Source organism: Mastigoproctus giganteus, chromosome 9, assembly GCF_048544385.1.
Source record: "Mastigoproctus giganteus isolate SK-2022 chromosome 9, ASM4854438v1, whole genome shotgun sequence".
Taxonomy (NCBI): Eukaryota; Metazoa; Arthropoda; class Arachnida; order Uropygi; family Thelyphonidae; genus Mastigoproctus; species Mastigoproctus giganteus.
In genome coordinates this window covers 128,722,931-128,742,873 of record NC_143583.1, presented here as the reverse complement: position 1 = coordinate 128,742,873, position 19,943 = coordinate 128,722,931, and the positions used below count along the sequence as shown (strand labels likewise).

At 35.7% G+C, this 19,943-nt stretch overlaps 1 protein-coding gene across 1 annotated transcript in view; it reads right to left on the bottom strand.

Annotated features, from left to right (window-relative positions):
- LOC150080721 (ubiquitin carboxyl-terminal hydrolase isozyme L3-like) overlaps window positions 1-19,943 on the bottom strand; it is a 151,251-nt gene that overhangs the window by 113,666 nt on the left and 17,642 nt on the right. Inside the window, exons 3-5 of the mRNA XM_090380797.1 lie at window positions 16,770-16,923; window positions 13,436-13,521; window positions 1,813-1,860 (exon numbers count right to left, since the gene is read on the bottom strand). Coding sequence (XP_090236923.1) covers window positions 1,813-1,860; window positions 13,436-13,521; window positions 16,770-16,923 — 288 coding nt within the window. The remainder of the gene's footprint in view (window positions 1-1,812; window positions 1,861-13,435; window positions 13,522-16,769; window positions 16,924-19,943) is intronic.

Sequence of the window (19,943 nt, the reverse complement as noted above, 5' to 3'; positions counted from 1 at the left end):
ACATCCTTAGTTTTTTCCTCATCAGTAACCACATTTAGTCCCCAAACTCCAATCTATAAGTTACTCTCAGGTCATAATTTCCCAGTTCAAGACATTACATATTTTGTAGCATTAAACAAATTTACATTCTGCTATCCATCCATATAAGCAATGAATAAAATATCCAATATTCATATAAATTGAAAAATGTAATAATTTTGCCTATAAATAAGTTTCAAGAAATGCTTTCCTAGTGTGTCTATACAGAGAGAATAAATATAATTCAATTCAGATTTGATTTGTATTAAAAATTCAAAACCAATCTCATATGAAAATTTGCAATTAATTCTCTGGAGACTTCAGTATATTTATTATAACTGCAATGTCCTGATCCTGTAACTTCTAAAGCAGTTAAGAGAATTCTTCAGATATAGGAAAATAACCAATAAGTGCATGAGGATCAACAAGAAATTCAGTGCTTGGGAATTTAATGCTAGATCACTCATACCATTTTGGATTTAAATACCATGATGGGAGTAAAGACTTAACTGATGTAAACATATCTAACAGAAGCATGCATGGACTGCCTAAAGCTAATAATACTGCATCATAAGCCTCTACTACTACTATTTAATCTATGAATTTCTTTTTTACATACAATCTGTACAAAAAAAAATAAATAATTTGTGAATTTCTATTTGTTTGACTTTTAATGAAAAAATTTCTAGCGGAATGAAATATAAAATTTCATGAAAATCTGTCTATACTGGGAATTGTTATGTGAATTTGGATGAAAACAGTGAAGACAACAGGCACTTAGCACATATCTAAAAAGGTTAATACTGACATTATGGTTGTAAAGCTTGGACACCACTTAAACAGAAAGAGTACTGAAGAATAGCATCAGCTGATATAAGATTTGAGAACTTTTTATCCAGCAATGTATAGTAAACTGTACATTACTGAACAGAAAGACTCACTTTTAGAAAATCTGAAAGTAGAATCCTTGATAAAAGAAAATAAAGGACTACAGACAAAAATGGTTTGAAAGTGTTGAAAGAATAAAACATGATATCTTAAACAGCTTATACTCTAAAAACAAAAATGGAAGGATTGTTTTTGCTGCTGAATATAATAGACAGGTAAATCCATTATTAGACAAGAGCGGGTGATCAATGGCCTAAATTTATATGATAAATTCTTATCCCTTTTTTGCTAGTATAGAAAAGTTTTGGAAATAAAATTAAAATTAATTTTTTAATATTATTTAAAATTACTTATTAATTTATTGTAGTTAGATTCACATCAAGTAATTTGTATCAATAATCACTTCCAAAACTCATACCTTTGCAGTAGACACACTGAAGAAGCAGAGAAGAAACATAACTGTAAAACACTTTTGAATTGGAAGAAATTTTTGCAATTTATTTTATAGAAATACATTGGATTGCAGTTATGCAGGATTGAGTATTTATTCATTAAATAAATACTATTTATACTCAGAAGACTGTACAGTAGAGTTCAAAAGGTATAGAGAAACAGCACCAAATTTAGCAGTCAGAGGCTTAAACCCTGGTCACTCAAAGCAAGTGTACTTGGGCACCCTCATGCCTGGTCACTCGGCTATGGCAACTTACTTCATTGTATTATAGCATCCAGCATCACCGATGCTCTTCTCATAACTTGTTTGCTGTTGTAATCTACAGAGTTAAATTTAAACTAACTTATTCCACTTAATTATTTTCACTGATAAGAACATTATATGCTCAACAGTTGATGTGGCCTTCAAATTATCACAAGATTTTATTTATTTTAAATGAATAAAGACATCACCTCAGTTTGTCCTTCTTGGGCACTCTCTTCGTGGGCTGCACTGATATTCTAAAAAAACAAAATTCACATATAGCTTATTGTGAGAGGAAACTTTAGTACAAATTTTAAGTCAGAACAATCAGCACAAGCTACACCTGTGTTGGTTAAACTATTTTCAAAAGAAAACTAAGAAAGAACTGTCTCCATCCTTATGGAGGAGAAATGAAACATTCAATAACTTAAACTCTTTCAAGTAAAGAATAGCACAGTATAAGAAAATTCTATGCATTAATTCATATAGTCAGAAATATCTAAATGAATAACATTAAGAATACTAAGGATATCAAGCTGAATTCATAGCAATTCTACAATATTTAATCTAGTATATGCTACCATTCACATCAGTTAGAAAATTGACTAATGACTCTTTAAACATCACATATCAAAATTTGAAAATTTTCCAAAATTTTCATGCAGGATTATATTTTTAGAAAACATTTAGTATTAGCCAATAGCGCAAGGAAGCCACAGGCTTTTGCCACAACAGCAAAAAAATAAAAATAAAAATTAAGAAGATACAAATTACACACTTCCCTCCTCACACAGGTAACTGTTCAGTTGACCTTTGAATTTATTCAAGCAACTGTCAGCCTCAACTACCTGCAAGGGTAACTTGTTCCAACTTACTGGCTAAAAAAAACCTACAATCTAGTCTAAACCTTTTCCCCTGTAGTTAGAATTTATAGCTCCTAGTTCTAGAATTCTTTATAACAGTGAAAATTCCACCTTCATTTTACTAGCCCCTCTCAGAGCTTTATAAACCTCAACCATGACCCCTCTAAGGTGCCTTGTTGCCAAGGTATGCAAGCCCACAAAGACTTTCCTCGTATTGTTGTCCTTCTGCCAATCTCACCCTGCAGCCATCCTGAAGTCCTTCTTAGAATCTTTCCAGTAATCTTAATATGTTGCAGCTTATATAGTAAACTCTCATGAGGGACTGAATCAAATGCTTTGCTAAAATCAAATAAACTATATCAAAAAAAATGTTCCCTACATCTAGTTCAGGAATAACTGTCAAAATAGCATACCAAATTAGTTAAACACAGTTTTCCCCTTAACAAAACCATGTTGTGTGTCCTTGAGAATGCCATCTCTAAATGTCTCTGGATTGCATTCTTGATTATTGCCTCAAATTTTCCCTACCACTGAATTCAGACCAACTGGCCTGTAGTTACCAACTTCATTCCTGAAACTGCCTTTATGTATTGGCAATAATGTTGGTACTTTTCCAACCCAAAGAAATAGATTCTGCAAGTCTAAAGATGCCCTAATAATTAACTTCAATACACTCTTTGACTGCTTCCCTCAAAACTACTGGTTGTATACCATCAACTCCAGGAGCCTGCCTTACTTGCCTTTAGGCTCGAACGTTTTTTTGAATAAACAATCATTTGTAATTTCAGATGATTCGGCCTCATTCACACAGCCTCTCCTCAGAATAAAGGGTCTTTTGTCAGTAAAGACTGATGCGAGGTAATTATTCATTTCATCAACGTAAGCTGGGTTATCTAGGACTTTCACACACCCAGTGCACGTGGGTCTGAACCATTTTCTTCTTTGTATTCACGTACACGAAAAACTCGTTGTCCCCATTCTTTGCTCTCTTGGCCAGTGCTTTCTCATACTGAGCCTTGCCTTACTTAAGCTTATCTTTATCGACCATTTTATTGACTTAACTGGCATATTAATTTATTTTCTAGTAGTAGCTTTATATTCCTAGTTACATGTGTTGTGTCTTATGCAAGGCGGCCCCTAAACGTTAGTTCATCTCTGCCATGGTTCTCTGTGATGATATACAAGACTCTGTACAATGTCCAGAAAATGAGTGTAGTGTTATGTTTGCATAGTGTGTGTGTGTGTGTTTACAATACTCAGTTTATTTTGAACTTAGATAGAGATACTGTGGGTTATTACTTAGTATCGGGTAAAACTTGTACCATTCGAAACTTGCTGCCACTGTGTAGTATCGATACGGAATAGCATTATGTATATCTCGAACTTGATAGCGCAAGGTATAACGTAAAACTAGATAGCGTAACCATGCCCAGATTAGAGAGGCAAAGCAATGTGCACAAAGTAGCAAAAGTGCTGTGGTCTGGGGGAGAATCAAAGGGGGCAATTCTCCAATGCATCACATTCTAAAAAAAAAATGTGCAAAATGTGACATGTTTGTGGATCTCTCTCGAAGAGGACATGATCCACACGATCTAGCAATGGAGGATGTTTTCTTATGTGCTAGGTGCAGAGAATGTGAAGAAATTAGGCACCAATGCAGCATTCTGATGGCTGTCTATGAGAGCTTGAAAGGTTGGGTAGATGCCCTCAAAGGAATTAAAATGGGGGGTCCCCATCAAGCTATCAGCTGCCTAACTCAACACCAGAGCTCGCTCTTATGTACCAGGTAACACATAGCAGCAACTTTCAGGGCAGAATGCTCTGGCCCCACAGAAGCTAGTTACTGTGGGAGACTCAATTATCAGGAAAACAGGAAATATATTGTGCAAAAAAGGATAGGTGGAATAAGACCAGGGTATGTCTGCCAGGGGAACGAGTTGATGACGTTGTAGAGCGGATATCATCTTTTAAGGGTACAAAAGGTGATATCGTTGTACACGTTGGCACTAATGACATTAAGTGTAGATGTATGCATTTACTTAGCAGGTACAGGTCAACGTCGAAAACAATTGCAACTAGGTTAAATTTGAAAGTGTCTGCAATCCTGCCCAGACATGGTAGGAGGGAGTACATGATAAGAGCCTTGTCAATCGATTTGGCCCTGGAGGGAATGTGCAGGGCTCATGGGGTAGAATTTTTCTCAGTGTGGTGTGCTTGTTAACAGGAGATTGTTTCTACAGGGATGGGATACACTTAAATAGAAAGGGTGCAAGAATATTTGCTGATGCTATCGAGGCAATGTTAGGTGGGTCGGAAAACTGATAGCTTGGAGGGGGTATGATGTTGTTGTTTGAGAACTATTGGCGCAAGAGCAGCTTAGGCTATAATGCACCGTGTCTACGTTAGAGAGTTTCATATTTCGACATTCATTTTTCTTGATGTTGTTTAGAAGGAAGCCAAGATTTTGTTTTATAATTACGTAGCTTTTTCATAAATATTATACTATTAATTTTTATATGTTTTGGTAGTATCTGATTAGCTTAAGGAAAAAGAAAATGTCATTAATATTTGGCTGGTCATCTAAAATTGTTTTAAGTATTACATTGTTTTGTGCATTCATTATTGTATGAAAGGCTCTTATATGTTCTTTATTAAACCTTGGATGGTTCACCATGAAGTGATGTACAGTGAGCAGAACTTGACAGTTTTGGCATTGAGGAGAGTCCTCACCTCTGAGTAGGTAAGAATGAGCCATATTGGTATGCCCAATTTGCAATCTAGCAAGGATCACTTCTTAGTGTCTGTTGGATTGGTAGCTAGTAGTCCATGGTCAAAGTGTTTGTTGAATTACACTAAGTTTGTTCTTGCCAGTGTTTTTGCCATTGTTTTGAACTGCTTTGGTGGATTAATGACTTGTAATCGGTATATGGTATTGAGTGAAAGGCATAGTCAGAGGAAGCAGCTTCTCTGGCCGCTTTGTCTGCTCTCTCATTTCCAGTTATTCCTGTGTGGCCTGGGATCCAGCAGAACTTCGGAGGATTCACTGTTCACTGACTAATAGATTAACAATAGCCACAGGCAGAGGTGGAAATGATTCTTGCACTGCTTCTATTGGAATGAGCAGCAGCCCAGAAAGCAAGTTGCTGGGGATTTCAAGAACTGCTGAGAGTCATGAAACAAGTAAATACATGGTCTGTGTTAGAGTAACTAAGAGTAAGAACAGGTGCATGTATACTTCCATGTACACCTATGCTAGGAGCATAGTAAATAAATTTGAGGAATTTGAAGTGCTAGGTAAGACATCCAAGGCAGCTATTGTTGGGATATCAGAGACATGGTGTCACTCAGATAAAAGGGATGCAGAATTGGAATTTGGCGAGTACAATGTGTACAGAAAGAATAGCAAGGGAGGAGGGGTTATGTTGTTAGTTAAGAAACACAAAATCTAAGGAATTGCATCCAGTTGACATAGACGGACAGTGCAATGTTGAGTCAGTTTGGTGTGACACAAGCACTGGGAAAGCAAAAATGAGGGAAGGAGTTTGTTATAGGCCTAATGACTCTGATGAGTACAATGAATACAGAGAAATAGAGTGGGCCAGTAAATCAGTGTCTTATAATGGGGGATTTTAACTTCCCAGATATAGACTGGAACTTGTGGATTGGTCACTCGCAAACTAGCAATGGTTTTGGGAATTTATTGGATTGTTTTCTACAGCAGCATGTTAGAGAGGCAACAAGAGGGAGTAACACTCTTGATCTGATATCAGCAGTGATTATTCATGCATTAAGAATTTACAGATAAAACAACCACTAGGTGGCAGTGATCACAGTGTACTGATGTGGGATTTACTTTAGCATTAGTAGAGGCATATGCAGGAAAGCAAGCTTATGCAGCATCAGCCAAAAAAAAAAAAAAAAAAAAAAACCACTTCCATTTCACCCCTCCATTCATTTGAAATATCTGTCCAGCTGAGCCTTATATTTATTTAGGATATCAACTTCCACAACAAGGGATGGAAGTCTGTTCCACCAACCAACTACCCACTGGCTAAAGGCAAATTTCTGCATATCTATCCTACACCTGCCTTTCCTCAATCTGAATTTATGCCCTCTCAGGTGATTATTCTGAGCAAGAGGAAGAATCCCATCGGCATTGAGTATACTCAAACCATTCAAGGCTTTATACACCTCAATTAGATCACCTCGCCAGTGCCTAGTCTCCAGACACTGTAATTTGCAAAATGTAAGCCTTTCTTCGTAAGAGCAACTTTGTTCCATTCACTAGTCTTGTTGCCCTTCTCTGTACTCATTCCAGCAGCTCTACATCCTTCTTGAAATGAGGCCTCCAGACCTGTATACAGTACTCAAGGTGTAGCCAGACCATTGCCTTATACAAGGGAATAATCACCACCTTATCCCTGCTAGAAAAATTCCTGTATATCATTGACAAGACACCATGAGCTACCCTTGCAGCCCATCTGCACTGCTCAGAGAACTTCATATCTGCCTGCACAATTACCCCCAGATCCTTTTCATTCTCCATATGTAGTACTTTACATTTGTCGATGTTAAACTTCATTTGCCATCTCTCAGCCCATCTGCTCAACCTTTCCAGAACCTGTTGCAGCAGCATAGCATCAGTAGTGTCCTTAACAACCCTGCCAATCTTTGTATCGTCTGCAAACTTGGACATTAAGCTTGATATACCATCATCAATATCATTTATAAATACAGAAAACAATAATGGACCCAACACTGAACCCTGAGGGCTCCACTAATAACATTAGTCCACGATGAGCAGTGTCCATTGATTACCACTCTCCCCCTCAACCATCCCTTTATCCATAGCAGCAATTTGCCTCCAATGCCACACTGCTCCAATTTGTGCAGAGTCTTCCATGTGCAACAGTATCAAAAGCCTTTCTAAGATCCAAATATATAATATCAAAGTTATTCCCTGCATCCAGTACTTTTGTGATTGCATCATAGTATCCAATCAAATTGGTCAGGCAAGACTTTCCTTAACAAGGAAAGTCTTGAAGTCTTGTCTAGATGATCATGCAGTGCTTCTTTAACCAGTGCCTCCATTAATTTTTCTGGGGAAGGGTTTTTGCTTTCATAAAGGTGATTACAGTGGTCTCAGATTTTTTTTCAGTTCTATACAGTGGGGCCAACTGATGTTGCCAACAGCAAATTCTAAATGGGAGGCATTCAAGGAAGTAATTTTGGAAGCTACTAGACTTTTTGTTCCAACTAAGAAATACTGCTGTAGGTTTAGCCTCAAATAGATGTCAGATAAACTGAGACTCGTGGCAGAGAAGAAAAATGCATGGGATGCATTTAAATTATCAGGTGACACAGAAGCCAATGGTAGATACAAGATAGTCTGTAATAAAGTCACAATGGAGGTTAGGCATGTGAAGGCAGATTATGAAAAATCTTTGGCAAAGGATGCAAATAAAAGCAACAAAAATTTCTTTATTATTATTAGCTATATGGTGTGCAAGGAAGTCAAGCATATGCTGTACCAACCAAAAAAAAAAAAAATCCAAGTTACTCAGAGAGAGAGAGAGAGAGAGAGAGAGAGAGAGAGAGAGAGAGAGAGAGAGAGAGAGAGAGAGAGAATCACCAAGAAAGAGAAGAATAATGATATCCAGCTCAGGACCTTGGGTGTGCCAAGCCCATACTCACCAGATAGGAACCCCTGGGGTTAAAAACTCTAAAAGGAACGGGATGAATCAGATTGGTCAACTTGATGTCAATGGTTTGACTGTAGATGATCATTCCCAGATAACTGCTGAACTAAATGAGTATTTTGCATCTACATTCACAAATGAGGAGTTATTCAAGGAGGACAGGGCCAGATGTTTATCAAACTCTAACAGGGAGTTAAATGATTTTGTAATAACTGAGCAAAGTGGAGGAGAAATTGAAGTTAAACATAAGAAAGGCACCTGGGGGTAGATGGTTCTATCCAATTATATTAAAGGAGGCAACAAAGGAAGTATGCAATCCCTTAGACCTAATTATGAGAGCATCCTTGGACTTGGGGGAAGTACCCACAGACTGCAGGTGTGCAAATGTATTGCCAATTCACAAAGGGGATCAAAGGGTGACACGAGTAATTACAGATCTGTTAGTTTCACTTCTGTTCCAGGGAAAATAGTCTCTGGTTAAAGAAGCATTGCAGGATCATCTAGATAAGACAGCAGTATTAATTCAGACACAGCATCGGTTTTTCAAGGGGAAATCTTGTCTTACCAATTTGATGGGATACTATGATGTGATCACAAAGGAACTGGATGCAAAAAATAATTTTGATAACATATACTTGGATTTCAGGAAAGCTTTTGATACTGTTGTACATGGAAGACTACTGTACAAATTGAAGCAGTATGGCATTAAAGGCAAGTTGCTACAAGGGATAAAAGGATAGTTGAGTAGGAGAAGACAGAGTGGCAATCAATTTACACTCTTCACGGAGTAATGTTATTAGTGGAGTCCCTCAGGGTTCAGTGTTGGGCCCATTGTTGGTTTGTATATTTATCAATGATATTGATGAAGGTATATCAAGCTTGATGTCAAAGTTTGCAGATGATTCAAAGGTTGGCAGGGTTGTTAATAATAGTAATGACAGTATATTCTGCTGCAACAGGATCTGAAAAAGTTGAGCAGATAGATGGGTTGAGAAGTGGCAACTGAAGTTTAACATTGACAAATGCAAAGTACTGCATATGGATAGCAGTAAACCTAGAGAAATGGGTGGTGTTACACATTGGGTAGTGGAGAATGAAAGAGACCTGGGTTAATTGTGGAGTCAGATATGAAGTTTTCTGAGCAGTGCAGATAGACTGCCAGAGTAGGTCATGGGGTTTTGTCAATGGCATACAGGAATTTTATGAGCAGGGAAAAGGAGGTGATTATCCCCTTGTATAAGGCAATGGTCAGGCCACACTGAGTATTGCATACAGGTCTGGAAGCCTCATTTTAGGAAGGATGAGAGTTGCTACAATGAGTACAGAGAAAGGCAACAAGACTAGTGAAGGGAAGAAAGAGATGCTCTTATGAAGAAAGGCTTAAGTTCTGAAAATTGAAGCTTCTGGAGACTAGGTACCTAAGAGGCAATCTGATTGATGTGTATAAGGCCTTGAATTGGTTGAGTACACTCAATGTTGATGGGATTCTTCCTCTTGATCAGATTAGCATAGGCATATGATGCAAGAAAGTAAGCTTCTACAGCATCAGCCAAAAAAAAAAAAAAAAAAACCCTTCCCATTTCATTCATCTGGTCAATCCAAATGTGTCTAGTTCAGCTTAAATTTATTTAAACTATCAACTTCCACAACAACAGATGGAAGTCTGTTCCAGCTATCAACTACCCGCTGGCTAAAGGCAAACTCCCGCACATCTATTCTACAACTGTCTTTCCTCAATTTGAATCTATGCCCCCTCAGGTTCTTAATCTGAGCAAGCAGATGTATCCTATCAGCATTGGGTCCTGCTCAAATATGTATAAGACCATTTAAACTATGTGTATAAGACCATTTAAAAAGGTCTTATACACCTTGATCAGATCACCTCGCAGGTACCTAGTACCATGGTGCCTCTCCATAGCCAGGCGGGCAGGAGCATAGCACATGCTTCTTGATTAGACTGGGGTTCGAGCCCATGACTACCAAATACAGTGGATGCGAAAATGTCAGGAAATGACCACCGCATATCCCCAGAGAAATATGGCCTTAGTTGCTAATGCTCCTAAAAACCAAACAACAACCTAGTCTCCAGATGCTGCAACTTGCAGAACTTAAGTCTTTCTTCATAAGCACACCCCTTTGTTCCTCTCACTAATCTTGTTGCCCTTCTCTATACTCGTTCTAGCAACTCAACATCCTTCCTAAAATGAGGCCTCCTGACCTATATACAGCAAACAAGGTGTGGCCTGAGCACTGCCTTATACGGAGGGATAATCACCACCTTGTCTCTGCACGGAAAATTCCTCTATCATTGACATAACTCCATGACCTGCTCTAGTTGTTGTTAGTTGGTTTTTAGGAGCATTAGCAACTAAGGCCATATTGCTCCCCTGCTCTGGTAGCCCACATGCACTGCTCAGAGAACTTCATATCTGACTGTACAATTACTCCCTAGTCTTTTTTATTCTCCATCTCTCTGAATGTAGTACCACACAGTTGGTACATTTCTCTTGGATTACTGCTACCCACATGGAGTACTTTGCATTTGTCAATGTTAAACTTCAGTTGCCACTTCTCAGCCCATATGCCTAACTTCTCTAGATCCTGTTGTAGTAGCATACTGTCTTTAACAACCCTGCCAATCTTTGTATCATCTGCAAACTTGGACATTAAGTCTGATAAATACACAAAACCATGGGCCCATCACCGAACCCTGGGGGGGGGAATCCGCTAATAACAGTCCACAGACTCTGCCAACTCCCATGCAACTATCCCTTTATCCATTACAGTAACTTGCAATTAATGCCATATCACTCCAATTTTTACAGCAGTCTTCCATGTGCAACAGTATCAAAAGCTTTCCTGAAATCCAAGTATATGATATCAAAATTATTTTTTGCATCCAGTTCCTTTGTGACCACATCGTAGTAGCCAATCAAATTGGTCAGACAAGACTTCCACTTAACAAACCCATGCTGTGTCTGAGCTATTACTGCTGCTTGTCTAGGTGATTCTGTGTCACCTCTAACCAGTGACTCCATTATTTTCCTCAGAACAGAAATTAAACTAACAGGTCTATAATTATTTGTGTCACCCTTTGAAACTCCTTTGCAAAATGAGGATACATTTGCACATCTCCAGTCCATGGGGACCTCCCCTGACTCTGAGGATGCTCTCATAATTAAGCAAACCCTTAGTTGCTAAGGGTTTGCTTACTTCCCTTGCTGCCTCCATTATAACTGGATAGATTCCATCTGCCCCAGGTGCCTTTTTTATGTTTAACTTCAAAAATTTCTCCTTCACTTTTCTCTCAGTTATTATAAAGTCACTTAGCTCCCTGTTAGTTTGATAAACTTCTGGCATTCCCCTCCTTTACACACCTGAGGGGACATATTCAAATTGAGGAAAGACAGTTGTAGAATAGATGTGCGGAAGTTTGCCTTTAGTCAGCGGGTAGTTGATTGTTGAAAACTTCCATCTGTTGTTGTGGAAGTTGATAGCATAAATAAATTCAAGGCAGAACTAGACAAACATTTGGAATGAATGGATCAGTGAAATGGGAAGGATTTTTCTTTTTTTTTTCTTTTTGGCTGATGCTGTATAAGCTTGCTTTCTTACATCATGTGTCTCTACTAATGCTAATATCTGTGGTACTATTACAGAGAAAAACTTGTAGTTGTCAAAGGCTACAGACATAATTGCTCTGCAACTGTCCTATGCTGTATTTTTCTGCTCTATTAGACTGGCCAACTCAAAATTCATTTTTCCTGGCATCCTCCTTGTGCTTTATTTTTCTAATGGTATATAAGCATTCATGGCTTCTGTGATTATTGTTTTTAAGGTATTCCACGATTCTAATATATTCACCCTCCCTCCATAATCTGCCCAATCAATAGATTCGATGTAGAGCCTTAAACTTCCATAATCTGCCCAATCAATAGATTCGATGTAGAGCCTTAAACTGTCATAGTCCCCTTTCCTGAAATTAAAACCGTGACAAACTACTGCAATGTCTTTCTTCATTTTCCAACTATCGACTGTATGATCACTACCTGTCAATGGTTCCTGAGCTTTAAGCCCTGTGATGTAATCTGATTCTTGAGTAATAACGAGGTCTAGAATATTCTTATCCCTAGTATTTTCTCTAACATGCTGGTACAAATAATCTAGTATATTCAGAATTTCTTCACCATGGTAAGTTTCCCTCCCTTATTATAATCAATTGGGAACAGACTGAAGCCACCCACAAGACAGTCATGTCATACCCTTCACAATCTTCTGCTCTGTAGATTACTCTCGCTTTCATTATACCTTTGCTTCCAATTAACTCAGATTCTATGCTGGCAGGATTAATTTCTGACTCAGCAAAAGCTCTTTTTGTACTCTGGTTGCTTTTGATGAGAAGACCCCCCCCCCTCCTATCTTCCCTAAATAGGTTATACATACCATAATGGAACTCTTCATTGCCAATTTCCAGGTGGCACCATATTTTTGTTAGCCCTATTGCATCAGCAGTCCTAAAAAGTCGTTTTAATTCAACCATTTTATTGACAACACTCCTGATATTATTGTAGACACAGCTAAGACTTAAATATTCTTCTACAGTTTACTACTTGATACACGTCAATTATTTATTTGTTTCCCTAGCTTTACCTTCGTGTTCATTTGAAATGTTGTCACCCTGAGAACATCTTGCTAACATCAGCTGTTGTGGCAGCAAACAAGGATTCTTGAGGTTGGTGCAAGCATTACTTTGACTCATATCATCAGATAAACATGGATCTATATTACCCTTCTCCCCCTAACTAGCAGTTTCCCCGATCACTTAAGGCATCCTCAATGACACTGGAAAAAAAAAAAAAATCTTTGTACCACCTTTGTTCAAACAAATACTGTCTTGGCAAAATATCTTTTTTTCTACCTACAAACATAGACCATGCTGATTAAAATTTTCCCACAGAGCCTTGTCAATTCCATCAAGTCTTGAGTTAATACACAATGTTTTCAACATATAATCCTTCCTATCATGTCTGGACAGAATTGCAGATATACACATTTTAACCTAATTCGTGGCATTTGTGCAGTACGGTCCTATATTTATCCAGAATATGGTCAGGTCATTTTCGTTTAATATCATTAGTCTCCACATAATAATGATCTCTAAAAAATATCACTGTCATTTACTAAAAATGATTCTTAAGAGACAAAAGCATCGTAAGAATATGGCAGGCAAATAAAATAATGAATATCTCAGATTTCCCAATAAATCTTACCTCATCTTTTTCTAGCTGTTGTCCCCTTTCCTCAGGGGTCATATCCTTGGTACTATTCAGGAACTTTTGCAAAGGACATTCTTCATCTTAATTAAATTAAAATAAATACATAAATATAATTAGGTCATTTTCCTTGGTTTCATTCACAAAAAACAATTACTGCAACTGCAACTTATAGTGTTCAAAATAAAACAAGAATAAAGTCAAATAGCATATTTACAACTCACAAATGAGAAAACAGTTTCAATGGATTCCTTCAAAAATATTAGAAAGCTTACCTTCTATCATTTATCACAAGATGCTATATAATAGCTTGATATAATTTTAAGAGTATTTAGAAATCCAAGTGTATTGTACTTCTGCAATTAAAAATGATTTCTTTTAAGTAACCTTAGTATTTAGAACTGTATTAGTAGTTGGCCACTAAGAAAACATTGTCATGTTCAATAGCAGTGTAAACAATATTGTCCTAAAAAAGTGTGAGAGTGTGTCCATATTCAACCCAGCATATTAACAAACAATTGAGGGAATCAAATTGTTTCCATTAACATTACTAACAAAAATTTGTTTAGTTAGCAACAAATTTAAAATTGGCAATTAACCATGATATAATGGACAATATACAACACACTAGTTCTGCATACAGTTCTATTATTATATACTGGTGTAATATAAAGGAACTGCAATGTTGTTCCTTTGTATTATAACAGTATATCTTTCAATTAAAATGCACATTGGTTTATCTCATATTTTTAGGTTTAGGCTATTTTTTGCCTTTTTGTTGTATTTCAGCTGAAGTTTCTGAATTACATTAAAACTAATCCTTTGATGAGAATATTTTTTTTTTCATGTCAAGGAAAAAAAAAGTCATATGAATGTATATATGTTTTGAAAATTCAACATAGTATCTACAGATGGATGTAAAACACTACAGAGATTTGCTACCATCTGTCAATTATGTTTAGAAGTAAATAGTAATTTTTATATATTTACAATAATTTTAAAAATCTGCACAGAAGGGTGCATTCTTTCAACAAGATACAAAACAACATGGGTTTACAAGCCAAAATAGAAGAATCTGTGGAATTCAGATCCACAGGTTGAAACTGTCCAAGTAAGAAACATAAACCGAGGATACTAATGAATAGAAAAAAAAAAAAAAAAAAAAAAAGTTCCATTTTATGATTTTTTTAAACCAATTTTATTTTTTTTTGACAACCTTGCTCTTGCCTTTGGCTATAGAGGGGAAAAAAAAAAAAAAATTAACATTTAAAAGCATTTATGTACATAACTTGTACATTTCCACACTGGGCTAACACAGTCCAGTAAGAGATGTTATAATATATGTGTAGTGATTGAAAATGGAATTATCAGAAGAAATTCTTCTGAATAATGCTTGGCTGCTCATTTACATTGGATACATTTATTCACCACTCAACTCAATTCTGCTAACTGAGGCCACCTATTATCTGAGGATGGAACCAAACAGTTCCAAAACCAGTTACAACAGCATTTGAGTTTAATTAATAGGGGATCTGCATCCTTGGTCATGCTATTTAATTAAAAATAGACTAGAAACAATTATATTAATCTTCTAAAGTGAGCATTATGCCAAATGCTCTGTCACTGGAGGGATAGTGTCCCTAGACAGTGAAGATAAAGAAATAGCATTATTTTCCCAAACTACTTCATTACCTGACTGTAATACCTTGCTTCTTTACTAAATTTATATACGTAGTTTTTTCAATTTCCAAATTCCTCAAAACAATCACTCCAGGTGGCTTGAATATTGTTTGGAAACTCACAAAACAATTTTAAAAAAATCCATTATACATTAGCAATGCAATGGTTTTTAAAGGAAAATTATTTTTGTTTTGACTGTATTGGTGCTGCATTTGTACCACTTGCTGAAACAGAAATAAGTGTAGGTCGGCCTGATCTAAATAACATGCAGATTCACTACTGACAAATTGAACTAATAAGTTTAATACAACGTTCATGACAAAATTAGCAATACTCAAAGCTACTTTCTTTTCTGATTTGAAAATACATGGGAAAAAATATCAGTATATGCATCATTAAATACTTGAAAATAATGCTTTTATCTTTTGAAATAAAGGAAACAATAAAAGTAACCTCTGACTTCAAGCACAAAAATGTATTACAGAAATTACTAAGCTAGCTGGCTGTGGCAACCACTCCATGAAAAATGACCAGAGCCAGAACTGCAAAACAGTGGCCTTAATCAGCAATTATAATCATATTGTCTTACCGTCTAGTAGGTCTATATAAAGATGTTACATATTTAAGAAACACAACATATAACTGAAGTCTAAAAATGCAAGCATCAGTAAAACCTTAAGCATGAGTTCCAAAAAACTTGCAGATAAATTAAAAGTTGTCAGCGTACTAATTTTGCACATAGCTGCCTCAAATTGCAAAGATATTTTATAACAATTTTTAAAAGAATAAGAGAAGTTTACCTCAATATGATACATTGGACACTTCCGTATGATACTCTCCAGAAATTAAAACATTAATGCAGAATGATTACAGTAAAAAAATAAATTGAACACAATTAAAAAAGTTTAACAAATTTTAAAAACGATTTTCCTTCCTGAAGCTCGCAACACTTCGACCATATGTCATGATCACAGGAATGAAAATTACTGAGTGTGAGCATGAATCTTAAATAGAGATTATTAGTCTTTGTGCATGCATGTAAAAGACCATGAATCAGAGATTAGATATGGCTGGTGAACGTTAATAGAATTCTCATGTAATTTAATTATTTTAATGGTTTCTGCAATTTATAGTCTTGTATAATTAAGTTGGACACTAAGTGTTTTGGCCTCTTTGAATAAAAATTTTTTTTTTTTTTAAAGCAAGAAAGGCTAATTCTGACACTGCTGAATGAGAAGCATGAACTGAGGATGTGTACTCTTTAACAAAAATTCAGAGAAAACTGCGTAGATCCTCGATAAGAAGAGTCACAATCACTGCAAGAAATGTATACCAGGTCATGTGTTATGAAAGAGGAAAGAACTGAGTAACTGTTCAGTATGAAGCGTAATTTCCATACTGGTCTGGCCAAAATCTTAAATTTGGTATCTTTAAAGAACATGTTAAGGCTGTTTGTGCCACTGTTGAGGTAAACTTCTCTTATTCTTTTACAAATATTGAAATCAAGGTAGAACATATTGAGCATCATTGCTCTGGTTTATACTATCAAATTTATAACATTTTATATAGTAAAATGTCTTTCAAGTATTATTTATAATTAAAGACCAAATATTCAAATTTTTTTATACTTATGAAGTTAGAATAAACTTACCCAAAGCTATCTGATCTGAGTTTGCCACAGCATGTATGAGAGCTACAGTACCACAAGCATTTTTAATTGTCTGATGCATGAAATATACGCTGCTGCTCAATATCTGTCCATTAGCTTCAATCGTTTCCTTTTCTTGTTCACAGTGCTCCTCATGCTGGGGGAAGGAGAGAGAAAGTAGTTACTGTTTTAGTATATGCATCTATCAACTTTGTTATATATTTTTTTATTACTTTAGAACAATGGAAATTCAGCAATACCTATTTGGGAAAGACTGATTTTAAGAACACATTACAGCCATTCTTGTTACAAAAACACTGTAAACAGAATAGGAGTCACTGCCAGGCTGTTGCTCTGTCTTAGAGTGTAACAGCATCTTAGACCATACTAAGCACAGCTTAAGAACTGGAAAAATACTACATGAATAGAATATCTAATAGTAACAAGAAACTGTTCAATTTTTTGGCAAAGGGGTGTGGAAGCAAAAATGGGAAGAATTCATTTTATATGATGGAGTTGCAAGATCAATGAAGTATGACACTGATGTGCAGCTTTTGGCCAGGTTGCTGAATTTTTTTTTTTTTTTAAATTGTATCAAGTTGGTATATAATTATATATTCTTTTCATTATCGATCCTTAAATAGGTAAATTTTTTCTGGTCATTTAGTATTTTATATATAGGTAGATTATTTTATTTCCTTAAATTAACATTACCATTGTCAAATTCTAAGTTGAGAAACCATCTTGGTCAACTTAAGTAAATTTTACCATTTCGTTGGTAGCAGCAAGAATTTTCTATATCTTACCCCAAACTTCAATAAAGGGTCTTTCCATAGATCATTAACTGCTACACGATAAGTAAAATATGCCAAAATGGTGCATAATAGATGTAATTTTGCAATCACCTTGGTATTAACAGAATATTAGCAATAAACTGTCTGCAAAAGTTTATTCATTTTTCCTCGAATGCATGTATAGATTTACATGCAATTTTTTTTTTTTTTTATCCTGTTTTTGATTTAGTTTCATCTTTTTGGGTTTGCTTTGGTGTGATGCACCTTAGTTTTGAAGAATCTCATATCAGAACACTAATTTTTTCTAATCTGGTTGGCAATTTATTTTTTAAGGAATCCAACATTTACTTTATATGCAGACAAGCTGGTTCATTCTCCTTTCAGCGTTCTAATTTTTCTTTAACTCCATGGTGTCAGAATTTGTTTCTGACTGACTTATTTGGGTGATTGTGGGTTCAAAATTAAGCCTACTAAGCCAAGGTATGCAATGCTTCAGTGCTCCTCAGCTTATTAGCAAACAGGAATTGGTACAGTCTCTTAAATTTCTAGGAATTGTTTCAGACTTGAGCCTTTCGGAATGTTAAATTGGATAGATTCAAGTTCTATATTCTGTGATGTGTAGTACTATAATTTAGTCTATTGCAGTACACTAATTCAAGCTGTTCTTGGATTCAAATACTAGATGTGAAATGGCTATCTGAAGTTCTGTGAAGTGTCTTCCAGAACTGATATTTGCAAAACTCTGATCATCCTTCTATAAAAGTAATTTGGAATTTCCTTATTGTGCAATCTCTATACTCATCTTGTTCACATGTATCCAAACTGTCATCTGCTGAATGTCAAGCTTGAATCCATGGCACTTCATATGCTGGAAAGTAACTGGTCATTCCTTACACAGTGTCTCTTCTTTGTGGACTGCCTTTTAGAATTGCACTCTGAGTGCAGGTCTAAATTTATTCATAATGGCTTGTAACATTTTCCATACTGGCCTTTTAATATAGTCTAAATTATTGGAGTTATGAATTCCTTCTGTAATACTGATATTCTTAATTTAGTCCCTCCCTCCCTTCATTGTTTTGAAGGGTGTAGTACTGGGCTTCATTATATTTGTATCATGAAAGACCTATCCACTCTGCTAACTAATTCTTAATGCAGTTTATTTACAAACATATGTAAGCAAATTACATCATATGGAGTATGATATAATAAATGCACAAGTACTAAAAAGAATAAATGCACAAGGTGTAATAAGCTACCAATTGGTTCACTATAAGAATATCAGTGATATCACCATATTTTTATGTAGTAGTAAAAATACTACAGAAGTAGTGTAAACAGGGGATACCGCCACCACTAATATTCTTATAGTGAATTAGAAATCAGTAGCTTTTACACCTTGTGTGTTTATTCTTTTTAGTATTATTATTATGCACACCAACTGGCATTTCTCATATTGTGGAGTTATGCATCACAACTGGGTTGGCATGATTGCAACACCGGGTACTTACCCACCCACCAACAAGACTTGAAACATTATCATCTGGGTGATAATGTTTCACAATGTGAGATATAATTAAATCTATGCCATTTACACTACTTCTGTAGTTTTTTACTATGGAAAAATATGGTGATATATCACCATATTTTTCCATAGTATATTCTATGGAAAAATATTCCAAAATGTTCCCTTAATAATTTGTTAGAGAGCAATGAAGTGCTCTCTTAATAATGCAGTAACTCTGATGAATGTGGGTCATCCTGTTGAAATATCACTTGGTCCATCCCTCTCATTTTCAAGTGCAGTTAAGTGACAATTTTCTTTAAAACAAAGTTCAATTATTATGAAAGTGGGTGTGAAACAACTACCACTTCTGCTGTATTACCTCCCATTCCTTATAGGAATCATGGCATGACATTTGCCTTTGATGAAGCATATTTAATAGCATACAGTATATAAAAGTTAAATTCACGTTTTTTTGCATATAGATTAACATGCTCATATGAAAACACTCAAGTTTTCATGTTAAGTTACTTTATGGCTACCCTGTAAGTTATGTCACCCTATTGTTATTTATGCTAGTTATGTTTTATAAAACTATGCATAACAATGAATTATTTTAATTTCTAATAAAAAAAATTGCTTCAAAGTAAAAATATGGGGGAAATTAGGCAAGAAAGTTGAAATTAAATGACAAGGTTAAAAACCTATCACAAATGAAAAGTTATTGAAGCTTAAAATAGAATTTTAGGTCCAGATATAGGATAACAGAAGATATTTAACAGGCTACATTAATTTCTATAGATAGTCAATTTCAGAAAATTGACACAAAGGAAGACAGTTACAAGTAGCCAGGGTAGAAAAGTTAGATTGCTGAGTATGGTG